At 44.1% G+C, this 12030-nt stretch overlaps 1 protein-coding gene across 2 annotated transcripts in view; it reads left to right on the top strand.

The window, feature by feature from the left end:
• The first annotated feature begins 6860 nt into the window (after positions 1 to 6860).
• Positions 6861 to 12030, top strand: part of LUC7L (LUC7 like) — a 32557-nt gene continuing 27387 nt past the window's right edge. The window contains exons 1-3 of one of the 2 annotated variants that reach the window (XM_055562438.1): positions 6861 to 7087; positions 7927 to 7997; positions 8979 to 9073. Coding sequence is in view for 1 of the 2 variants with exons in the window: in XM_055562439.1 (XP_055418414.1) it covers positions 7027 to 7087; positions 8979 to 9073 (156 nt within the window). In the remaining variant the exon portion in view is untranslated. The remainder of the gene's footprint in view (positions 7088 to 7926; positions 7998 to 8978; positions 9074 to 12030) is intronic. The other variant, XM_055562439.1, reaches the window with a different exon arrangement.

Raw genomic sequence — 12030 nt, 5'->3', positions numbered from 1 at the left:
CGCTTCCTTTTCCGGAAGTGCCTATTCTGGTCGTTGGTCCAGTTTTCTTCTCAGTGGGGTGTGTTTTCGTACTGTTTCCTAGCGCTCAGGAATGTTAAATTCTTGTCGGTTGCTTACGTCGTTACGTATCTCGTTTTGCGCCTTGTCTTTTCACTTTATGGATCTATTTCAATATAAAAAGTGCCAGTCTTTTATGATAAGTGCCTTCTTTGTCTTGTGTAAATAATCCTTCCTACCCCAAGTTACTCCCTCACATTTTAAAGTTTTGATTTTAACATTTAAGTCCTTAATTCAGTTTGGAATAGCTTTAGTATGGGCTAAATAGGTAACTTAATTTTTTGCCTATTTGGATAACCAACACTCCTAGTACCATTTATTGAATTAGTCCCTCTTTCCCCCAGCAGTGTGCAATGGCACTTGCCATATTTTTTATTGTCTTTTTTTTTTATTCTTTGCCATATTTTTAAAAAATCTATATATGCATGGGTTTCTGTTGGGTTTTTAATATTAAGCGTTATTAACTTTGTCCTAATGCTTACACAATGCATTAAATTAGGTTTTTTATTAATTACCCCACTGCTAAGTCGCTTTAGTCGTGTCCAACTCTGTGCGACCCCATAGACGGCAGCCCACCAGGCTCCCTGGTCCCTGGTTCTCCAGGCAAGAACACTGGAGTGGGTTGCCATTTCCTTCTCCAATGCATGAAAGTGAAAAGTGAAAGTGAAGTCGCTCAGTCGTGTCCGACTCCTAGCGACCCCATGGACTGCAGCCTACCAGGCTCCTCTGTTCATGGGATTTTCCAGGCAAGAGTACTGGAGTGGGTTGCCATTGCCTTCTCCAATTACCCCACAATAACAGTAAATATGAAACACCCTCCACAGGCCTCCCCCATGTCCACCCAGCCCACTGAGAACTGATGGAAATTTGTCTTTTTTGAGTGGCCACATGCTACACAGTTGAGAGGTTCAGAAAAATCACTTCTATCTGTTCAGAGAGGGGATCTGGATCCCCTGCAGATTTGAGTCCTTTAGTATGTAGATGAATCTCTCTGGACCCAGGCAGCCCCAGGCTCCTAGGTCTAGACTTTTAAGACTCCTGGACCTCACTATCCTTGAAATGTAAACACTTGGATCAAGATAACCAGCCTTTCTCCTCAGTACCCGGGCACCCAAGCCAGGCTGTAACTACTTGACCCTCTCAGAGAGATAAGGCAAGTTATTATATTTTTGAATCACAGCAATTAACTAGACAAATAACTACAGACCTAATTCTCCACCAGGCTTCTCTGGTGGCTCAGATGGTAAAAGAATCTGACTGCAATGCAGGAAACCCAGGTTCCATCCCTGGGTGTGGAGGATCCTCTGGAGAAGGGAATGGCAACCCACTCTAGTATTCTTGCCTGGAGAATCCCATGGACAGAGGAGCCTGGCGGGCTACAGTTTATAGGGTTGCAAAGAGTTGGACACTACTGAAGTGACTTAGCCCTGACGCAATTCTTTTAAGTATGTGAAGAGTCTCAGGGGACTAGGGCTTTTTTTGGAGCACTGGGAAATGGAGAGAAGTCTTATTTGCTCATAGCTTCTTTCTGGGATCAGTATGTATTCCCGTGTGCTGGGGCCACATGACAGCAGTTACAATAAAGAGACTAAAGAGTTAAGGATAAAAGTGAGAGAGTCAGTTCCTAGGCAGGTTGATAGGGAGTCTAGGGGTCCCCAAGGAGAGAGGGGTCTGGAATTCGCAAGGAGGAAGAAAGGACAAACTTTTTTTCTTTCTCCACATTCCTTAGGATTATATAACAATAATGTATCCTGCCTGAGGACAGTCTTTGGATTCAACCTTCTGTTATCTTAAAATGTAAATTATGGGAGTAGGTCTGATGAGGTCTTTACAACCTCCAGACATTCTTTGGATTATATAACCTCACTGTTAACACTAGCAAGCGGGTACTCTTTCTGCCCCCTTCTGATGCCTATGTCAGAAGCTTTCTCTAGCTCCTTTATACTTTAATAAAACTTTATTACACAAAAGCTCTGAGCGATCAAGCCTCGTCTCTGGCCCCGGATTGAAGTCTTCTCCTCCGGGGGCCAAGAATCCCGGTGTATTCTCGTGATTCAACAACAACCTTTCAAAAGGAGAAGAAAGAAAATGGTCTTTGTTCAGATGCTATGATTATATTCTGAGAAAAATCAAACAATTTTTTTTTTTAGATATTCTTTAACAGGTTTGGGCTTCTCCCCTGGGGAAGGCAATGGCTACCCACTCCAGTATTCTTGCCTGGAGAATCCCATGGACAGAGGAGCGTGGCAGGCTAGAGTCCATGGGGTCACAAAGAGTTGGACACGATTGAGCGACTAATTTTTCTTTTTTTTTTTAATTTTTCTTTTTTAAAACAGGTTAGAAATGTTTTCTTCTATTCCTGATTTCCTAATACCATTGTGAAATAAAATTAATATTTATGACAAGACAAGAAAAATTTAAACATGAAAAATTCTTGTCTGCCCTTTGGCCCCCTCTTCCCACATACTGTGCATTGTGTATCTGTGTTATACATGGACCAACCTTCCCCTTCATGGAATACCAGTTCAACCATAAAGAGCACCATTCTCCCAGCACCAACAAGATAACTCCTTAAAAGATAACATTCTTTCTTGATCTTGTATAGGGCCACATGACCTGCCATGATGACACTTAGATCTGGTTACCATGTAAATTGTCAATAATATGTCATTGATGAAGATCCCTCTGTCTCAAAAAATTTATATAACTCTTCCTTGACTTCTAACAGTTCTCAGAGTTTTATGAGATGCACTTCCTGGGCTATAATCCTCAAATTGACTTGAATAAAGTTTTTCATTTCTTTCTCAGGTCAATTGATTTATTCTTTGTCAACATCATCAATGTGTAGTGAATTTTATTAACTGGCTTTTTTTTTCTGCATCTCTTAAGGTGATTATGTGGTTTTTCTTCTTTAATCTTTTAAAGCAATAAATGCCATTAACTTTCTAAAGATGACTGATCCTTGTATTCCTAGATTAAACCAATTTGTTCATGGTCTATTACCCTTATACATGCTGCTAGATTTCACTTGCTGATACTGTGTAGAATGTTTGCCTCTATGTTAATGAGTGAGGTTGGATTATACCACATTTCATTTTCCTGTCCTTGTCTAGTTTTGTTATCAAGACTCTATTGGCCTCATAGAAAGAACTGGGCAGTGACCTTTTTATATTTCTTGGAGAGGTTTGTGGATTGGAATGATCTGTTCCTTTAAAAACTTGGGTTGAATGTGGCTTATCTGCCTGACTACAGGATGCAGCAGTGGGCCTGCCGGGAAGCTGAGAGGCTTGTGAAATACCCAGAGGCCAATGGCCTCCCCATTATGGAATCCAAGTGCTTCCATGACCCCAGCAAGATCCAGCTGCCAGAGGATGAAGACTGGTTGCTGGAAGGGGCTTAAGAAGCACCAGCTTCTCTATCCTGCCTACTGTTCTGACCTCTTCTTCAGTTCAGTTCAGTTCTGTCGCTCAGTCGTGTCCGACTCTTTGCAACCCCATGAATCGCAGCACGCCAGGCCTCCCTGTCCATCACCATCTCCCGGCGTTCACTCAAACTCATGTCCCTCGAGTCGGTGATGGCATCCAGCCATCTCATCCTCTGTCGTCCCCTTTTCCTCCTGCCCCCAATCCCTCCCAGCATCAGAGTCTTTTCCAGTGAGTCAACTCTTCGCATGAGGTGGCCAAAGTACTGGAGTTTCAGCTTTAGCATCATTCCTTCCAAAGAACACCCAGGGATGATCTCCTTCAGAATGGACTGGTTGGATCTCCTTGCAGTCCAAGGGACTCTCAGGAGTCTTCTCCAACACCACAGTTGAAAAGCATCAATTCTTCGGCACTCAGCTTTCTTCACAGTCCAACTCTCGAATCCATATATGACCACTGGAAAAACCATGGCCTTGACTAAATGGAACTTTGTTGTCAAAGTAATGTCTCTGCTTTTGAATATGCTATTTACATTGGTCATAACTTTTCTTCCAAGGAGTAAACGTCTTTTAATTTCATGGCTGCAGTCACCATCTGCAGTGATTTCGGAGCCCAAAAAGATAAAAGTCTGACACTGTTTCCACTGTTTCCCCATCTATTTCCCATGAAGTGATGGGACCAGATGCCATGATCTTCGTTTTCTGAATGTTGAGCTTTAAGCCAACTTTTTCACTCTCCTCTTTCATCAAGAGGCTTTTAGTTCCTCTTCACTTTCTGCCATAAGGGTGGTGTCATCTGCATATCTGAGGTTATTGATATTTCTCCCGGCAATCTTGATTCCAGCTTGTGTTTCTTCCAGTCCAGCGTTTCTCATGATGTACTCTGCATAGAAGTTAAATAAGCAGGGTGACCTCTTCTTAGAGCACCTAATTAAAAGGACTTGAAAGTGTGAAATAAAAAGTTGAGTTGAAAACCAGTTTTTTCACCAGTATAAACTAGGTAGGCCTGATGCATTCTTTGAGGAAGAATTTTAAACTGATTTATTAATATCTTAATGCTGCATAAAATTCCACTAATTAGAGCAGGAAGGGACAGAAAGAAACTGCAGATACTGAGGTGAAGTTCTGGGCAATGTTGAAGAAAAAAAAAAAAACAGCAACACAGATACACACAATACGAGAGCAGTGAGTTCAGTCTTACTTGGGATTTACTGAAAACAGTAACCCTGAAGACAATAAGCTCTGAACTTCAGAACTGCTCCAAAGAAGTGTGTGAGGTCAGTATATATTATATATATGATTTTGTTTTCATTTTTACATGTTCACCATTTTTTTTTCCTTTTTGCTCACATTTCCTTTATACATCTCAGACTGTCTTTTGAGATAATTTTCTTTCTGAATGGCATCCTTTATACATTCCTTTAGTGCAAATCTAGATTTAGTGCTGTTTTAGCTTTAGTTCCCCAGAAAGCAGAGCTTGACAGCAAAGCTTTGGTACTATTTTATTAAGGGCCTCATTCGCAGGGAATTAGGAATGGAAGGAAAGCAGTGAGGCATGGAAGGAGCAGAGCACAAATAAGTAGGCGTCACTGCCCAGACTCAGTGTCAGGCCATTGCCCTTTCGTGGTGTTATGCTGGGTACCTTGCTTTCCCAGAGGACTGTTCCTGGGCTCTAGGTAGCCAGTGGGTGCTGGAAGTGTTATGGGAAGAGTCACAAATTTGTCTGCCAAATTATACCTCCAGTTGGTCCAAGTTTAAGTTTCATCACATAGAATATAACTCCTCTGTGCTTCTGATTTGTGCATGCATGGTCATGTCAGGCCTCAGTGACAACAAGGGAAGCCTCTTGGTAGGGCAAGAAGTGCAAATTCCGTGATGCGGCTACTGAGAGCAGTGGTGAGATGTCGGTACGGCTTCCCACCATTGATTCCAAAGCCTTGGATGACTTGGGTATTGGGGACTGCAGTCAGAGGCTTCAAATATGACTACTGAAAAATCCCATCTTTATACACACAAGCTGGTCCTCACATCAGAAGGTAGCATCTGGGACTTCCCTAGCGGTCCAGTGGTTAAGAATCATCTGCCAATGAAGTGGACAAGGGTTCAATACCTGATCTGGGAAGATTCCACATCTACAGGACAATTAAACCTGTGCACTGCTACTACTGAGCTCGTGCTCCAGAGCCGCAACCTCTGAAGCCCAAGCACCCTAGAGCCAGTGCTCTGCAGCAAAAGAAGCCACCACAATGAGAAGCCCACATATCACAATTAGAGAGTGGTCTCTGCTCTCCGAAACTAGAGAAAGCCAGCGTACAGCAACCAAGACCCAGTGCAGCTAAAAAAAAAAAAAAAAAAAAAAAGCATGTTTTCCCCTCCTCTTGAATCTGCATTGGCCTTTTGACTTGCTTTGACCAACAGATAATGGTAGAAGGAGAGTTCTTGGGGTCTGAGCCTTAAGAGGACTGACAGCTTCCACTCCTTCCCTTGGGGGCAACCAGCTGCCATAGCAACTGGGCTAGACTTCAGAATGTTATGATCTCACATACAGAGATAGAAGCAGCATGGAGCACCACAGAGGGGCTGGGCATGTCAGCGCAGCCTTCTTGGATCGCTCAGTTTCACACAAACAATTTTGTGAACCCAGCCAAACCACCCAGAGCAAGGAGCCCAGGGCCGGCTAATCCCTGCCTAAGCACCGCAGAAAAATGAGAAATATTGAATCACTTTTGCTTTGCACTATTATGTTTTGAAGTGACTTGCTATACAGAAATAAATACTTGACCTTCTTTACCGTAAAATGGATTTCTTGATATAAGGCAACGCTGTTCAGGATCCCGTGTCAATCAGGCCTCCTGCAGGCCTTCGGGCGTGGGGACACTGCAGTCAGGACAAGCGTGGACAAGACATTTCAATACACATCTGGAGACACGGACGGTTCTAGTGGTAGGAGTTACGGTTCCCTACTGTCTGCCGTATGCATGTGTCAGAGGTTCACTGTCAGTCTTGGAAGTGGCCAGGCCACTGAACTCAGAGAGGGACTACCAGCAAGTAGTAGTCACAGAACCTAACTAATTCCACGCTCAATTTAACTTTCACTAAAGTTATTTGTCAGGCACCATTTTCACAGGTGTAAAAAAAATAGTCTGAAAGTGGCTAAATGATATTTACAGGTTCACGACTAGCAAGAAAACACGGGATTTATTTTCCTGTTTGGGACTGTCTAAATTTATTTCCCTTTATTGCAGTTTCGCCTAGGTGGACCTTGGAAATTCTAGGCTCCAGAGTAAAATCAGGGAGGGAATTAGCCCCGCCCCCTGAGCAGTTTGCTTGCGTAATTTGCGCAACGGAACGTCAGACCCGCCTTCAGACCACATTTCCCAGCAGGCCACGTGCCGGCGCCGACGCACTTCCTCCCGGCGTTCCCCGCGTCGAGAAGGAGCCGAGCTGGCTCGAGACCGAGAGGACCAGCTTTCGTCGCCGCCGCCGCTGCCGCTGCCGCCACTTGGGAGAAGCCGTCGCGGCCACCCCTGCCGCTCCCGCCGGCCACCATGTCCGCCCAGGCGCAGATGCGGGCCCTGCTGGACCAGCTCATGGGCACGGCCCGGGACGGTGAGTCGGGGCGGCCGGCCAGGCGAGGGCTGGGGCGGGAGCGAAGCGAGGCCGCCGGGCGGCCTGAGGCGGGGGCTGCGACCGTCTGCGCCTGCGCGGGCGCCCTCCCTTCCCCCGCGCGTCGACCGCGGGCGCCGGGCCTTTGTCTGAGCCTTCCCTGCTGGCGTGGGTTCCCGGCGGGCTCCTCCCTTGGAGCCTATGCTGTCGGTGGGGCGCCAGCCCCCTCCCGGTTGACCTTGCTGCGATTTCTCCGCCCTCCGGCGGCCCTCGCCTCTCCTCGAACCAGGAGTCGGCGAAGGGCTGCAGCCAGCGTGGGCTCAGGTCGCTGGCAGCGGGCTGGCGGAGCTCTTCCACCCGAGGGAGCCGGATGGGCCTGGAAACCCTGCCGTTGTTGTTCTGTACCATTGTGAGGGGAGCCGTAAATTGAGCTTTTCTAACGTGGGTTCCTGCCGCGTGCTTTTCCAGCCGCCCCCCCACCCCCACCCCCCTTTTCCCCAGCCACACTGGAGAGCATCTGTTTAGCCTGCGCTTGGCAGTCGTTAGGTAGGTTGTGCTGTAGGGAGGAACGCAATATCATGATGGTTGTCTTAGGAGAAAGCGGTTGCATCTTTGCAAACTATGTACCTGCTGTGGTTTGTGTTTTCTTTTCTACCGAAGTAATGAAGTTGTAAGTTCACACTGGCACATTCGCAGGGCTGTGCAGATTCATTGCACTTTATTTCATAGGTGAATAAGTGCTTTTTAGCTTTCTTTGTATATTGAGTTGCTTTTGAATTGCTTCCCATATTTTTATTTCATACAAACTGAACAATTGTGGCCCCTCTATTTTATTTATAAAGGTTCAGTGTATCTTTGCCTGCCTACATCAATCTGCAAGGGAGTTGCAGAAAAGCCTCATGTTCATCGAGCCGTGAGTCACAACCAATTTTTAAGCTGTTATAACAAAAAAGTGTTTGCTTTTTTTCACAAGTAACTTTAAAAGTGTAGTTTAGAAAGAAAACATTTTCAATAAAAAGACACTACATTAATCCTGGATGCTTGCAAATCCTGAAATATATTCCTCCTTTAGTTTTACACAGCTCTGTGTCATATACACAGATTAGCTTTAAAATCTGTCACATTCCACTTTGCCTTTACTTTTATGTATCATTCCCCTGACTTCCTTACTGCAGGTTGGGCAAGAAAACTTTTCCTTTAAAACTTTTCAACAGCGGGCATAAAATTCTGCAGCTGAGGTCTTGAAGAATGCAGATGGGTACAGTATGTGTTGGAACTCACAGTGTGTATTGACTAACCTAGTTCCTTTTTTGCTTTTTCCCCTTGGTATTGTCTTGTTAAAAGTGACTCCCAGGTGCCAACTCTTTTTTTTTAAGGGTGGGGGTTAAAGGGGGATAGGTAGACTAAGTCTAGGTTATTTATCAGTCAGTAATAAAAAGGGAAAGCTTTCTTCATATACTTTTGGGCAAAATATTGCCTATACATTTGTCTATAGCAAAATGATTAGTAAGTAGCTTTTGTTGGAAACTACCAGCTTCTAAATCATACGTGGTGATTCATGGTCCTCTGATTAGCATGGGTTTTGGTATCTCATGGCCCACATGTATGTGTGGGGCTAATGGCCTTTTGGTGCTCAACGTATTACTTCTGACTCCTTGATCTCTTTGGCACAATGACGGAGTCAGATCTCATTAAGCGTCATTCTTCATGATATATGTAGTATCAAAAATCATCTGTATTTTGTTCCAGTTGTAAAAAAAAAAAAACAAAAACGTCTAGGTCAGCTTTTCAGAGTATTTGGTAGTCTGCAAATCATCCAGGTGAATTGTACCAGATATGCTTTTGTGCTTAATGTGATAATATTGTCTTATTTAAAACCACACATGAATTTCAGGAGACGAAACCAGACAGAGGGTCAAGTTTACAGATGACCGTGTCTGCAAGAGTCACCTTCTGGACTGCTGCCCCCACGACATTCTGGCTGGGACGGTAGGTGCATCTGGGGGGATGTCCTAGGATAGTCAGACATGGGTGCTCTGCAGGCAGTGGGGGTGTTCAGGTTGAATTGTGTTTTCCTTTGCTAAGCAGAAATTACTTATTGTCCTTCAAATGATAGCTTCTGTTTGATGACATTTTATATAATGTTATTTTACTTCTATAAAGTTCTGTTTGTAAGGTTTTAAGGTTTGGGGAGAGTTATTTATACTGAGATATTCACAAGTTAAGTATTACTAGTCTCCTTTGGCTTTAGCAAAAAGAGTACTTCAGGTTAGCTTGTAGCTCTGTAAGATTATGGGTTGGTTTGTTTTCAGGTTAAACACATACTAGTTTTTTGATCTGATAACAGGGTATGGTTTTCCCAGATTGTAGGTTTTTGAAATATGTGGACTAATATTACTTTGCAGTTTTGTGTTACACCATCCTTTCAAGAAGTCAGTACATGACGTGATAAGTATAGAACTCTACAATTTTTAGTTCATTTCAGATGAACCAAACAGATAAATGCTAGTTTTGCAGAATGAACATTTATTCAAAGTTAGATAGTATTTAAGAAGACTAAAGAGTGTCAGATTATCTACCATGATTCAGCCACTTACAGAAATTGAGTCCCATAAATACCATTACCATTTTAAGATGTCACAACCCCCTCATGTAATGTAAAAATTGTCTTCTCATTTTAAGGGTCCAGTATGCATGTGCTAGGGAACCCTTTTTTTTAGGATTAATTAGTGCTTTTGTTATTACCATTTCGGGGAGGAGTTTCTGAAACACTGAGCTAGCTGGTGTATTAAGTGTTCTCAGGTTGGACCTTTTGACAGCAAATAGGGAGTGGCTGCAACGCCTCACGCCTCTGTTAGCTGAGGTCTTGCTGCGGCTGACTGGGATGACTGAGTGCTCGGGATCCTGGGAGCGCTGCCACTGCAGGCTGCCGCCTCCACTGGCCATAGCAGGCAGCCAGGAGCGCGCGCCTGACCTGGAGTAGGCGGCGGCCTAGCCTGCACTTGTTGGTAGGTCTTAGTGGAAGAAGTCAGAGGAAGTAGAGGGACATGCACCAGAGTGAAACATTTCAGCAGTATTTTTCTGGAATGCTGATGAGGGAGGGCATTTCCTACAAATGTTTAGTGTATTCAGATCAGATCAGTTGCTCAGTCTTGTCCGACTCCTTGAGACCCCATGAATCACAGCACGCCAGGCCTCCCTGTCCATCACCAACTCTGGGAGTTCACTGAGACTCACGTCCATCAAGTCAGTGATGCCATCCAGCCATCTCATCTTCTGTCGTCCCCTTCTCCTCCTGCCCCCAATCCCTCCCAGCATCAGAGTCTTTTCCAGTGAGTCAACTCTTCGCATGAGGTGACCAAAGTACTGGAGTTTCAGCTTTAGCATCATTCCTTCCAAAGAAATCCCAGGGCTGATCTCCTTCAGAATGGACTGGTTGGATCTTCTTGCAATACAAGAGACTCTCAAGAGTCTTCTCCAACACCACAGTTCAAAAGCATCAATTCTGTGGCGCTCAGCCTTCTTCACAGTCCAACTCTCACATCCATACATGACCACAGGAAAAACCATAGCCTTGACTAGACGAACCTTTGTTGGCAAAGTAATGTCTCTGCTTTTGAATATGCTATCTAGGTTGGTCATAACTTTTCTTCCAAGGAGTAAGCGTCTTTTAATTTCATGGCTGCAGTCACCATCTGCAGTGATTTTGGAGCCCAGAAAAAGAAAGTCTGACACTGTTTCCACTGTTTCCCCATCTATTTCCCATGAAGTGATGGGACCGGATGCCATGATCTTCAGTTTTCTGAATGTTGAGCTTTAAGCCAACTTTTTCATTCTCCACTTTCACTTTCATCAAGAGGCTTTTTCCTCTTCACTTTCTGCCATAAGGGTGGTGTCATCTGCATATCTGAAGTTATTGATATTTCTCCCGGCAATCTTGATTCCAGCTTGTGTTTCTTCCAGTCCAGCGTTTCTCATGATGTACTCTGCATTATAAGTTAAATAAACAGGGTGACAATATACAGCCATGACATACTCCTTTTCCCATTTGGAGCCAGTCTGTTGTTCCATGTCCAGTTCTAACTGTTGCTTCCTGATCTGCATACAGATTTCTCAAGAGGCAGATCAGGTGGTCTGGTATTCCCATCTCCTTCAGAATTTTCCACAGTTTATTGTGATCCACACAGTCAAAGGCTTTGGCATAGTCAATAAAACAGAAATAGATGTTTTTCTGGAACTCTCTTGCTTTTTCCATGATCCAGCAGATGTTGGCAATTTGATCTCTGGTTCCTCTGCCTTTTCTAAAACCAGCTTGAACATCAGGAAGTTCACGGTTCACATATTGCTGAAGCCTGGCTTGGAGAATTTTGAGCATTACTATTGTGCGGTAGTTTGAGCATTCTTTGGCATTGTCTTTCTTTGGGATTGGAATGAAAACTGACCTTTTCCAGTCCTGTGGCCACTGCTGAGTTTTCCAAATTTGCTGGCATATTGAGTGTAGCACTTTCACAGCGTCATCTTTGAGGATTTAGAATAGCTCAACTGGAATTCCATCACCTCCACTAGCTTTGTTCGTAGTGATGCTTTCTAAGGCCCACTTGACTTCACATTCCAGGATGTCTGGCCCTAGGTCAGTGATCACACCATCGTGATTATCTGGGTCATGAAGATCTTTTTTGTACAGTTCTTCTGTGTATTCTTGCCATCTCTTCTTAATATCATCTGCTTCTGTTAGGTCCATACCATTTCTGTCCTTTATCGAGCCCATCTTTGCATGAAATGTTCCTTTGGTATCTCTGATTTTCTTGAAGAGATCTCTAGTCTTTCCCATTCTGTTGTTTTCCTCTATTTCTTTGCATTGATTGCTGAACAAGGCTTTCTTATCTCTTTTTGCTATTCTTTGGAATTCTGCATTCAGATGTTTATATCTTTCCTTTTCTCCTTTG

The sequence above is a fragment of the Bubalus kerabau genome, chromosome 23, assembly GCF_029407905.1.
Source record: "Bubalus kerabau isolate K-KA32 ecotype Philippines breed swamp buffalo chromosome 23, PCC_UOA_SB_1v2, whole genome shotgun sequence".
NCBI lineage: Eukaryota > Metazoa > Chordata > Mammalia > Artiodactyla > Bovidae > Bubalus > Bubalus kerabau.
Note: the sequence above shows the minus strand (reverse complement) of the source record. Positions and strands in the feature narration are given on the sequence as shown.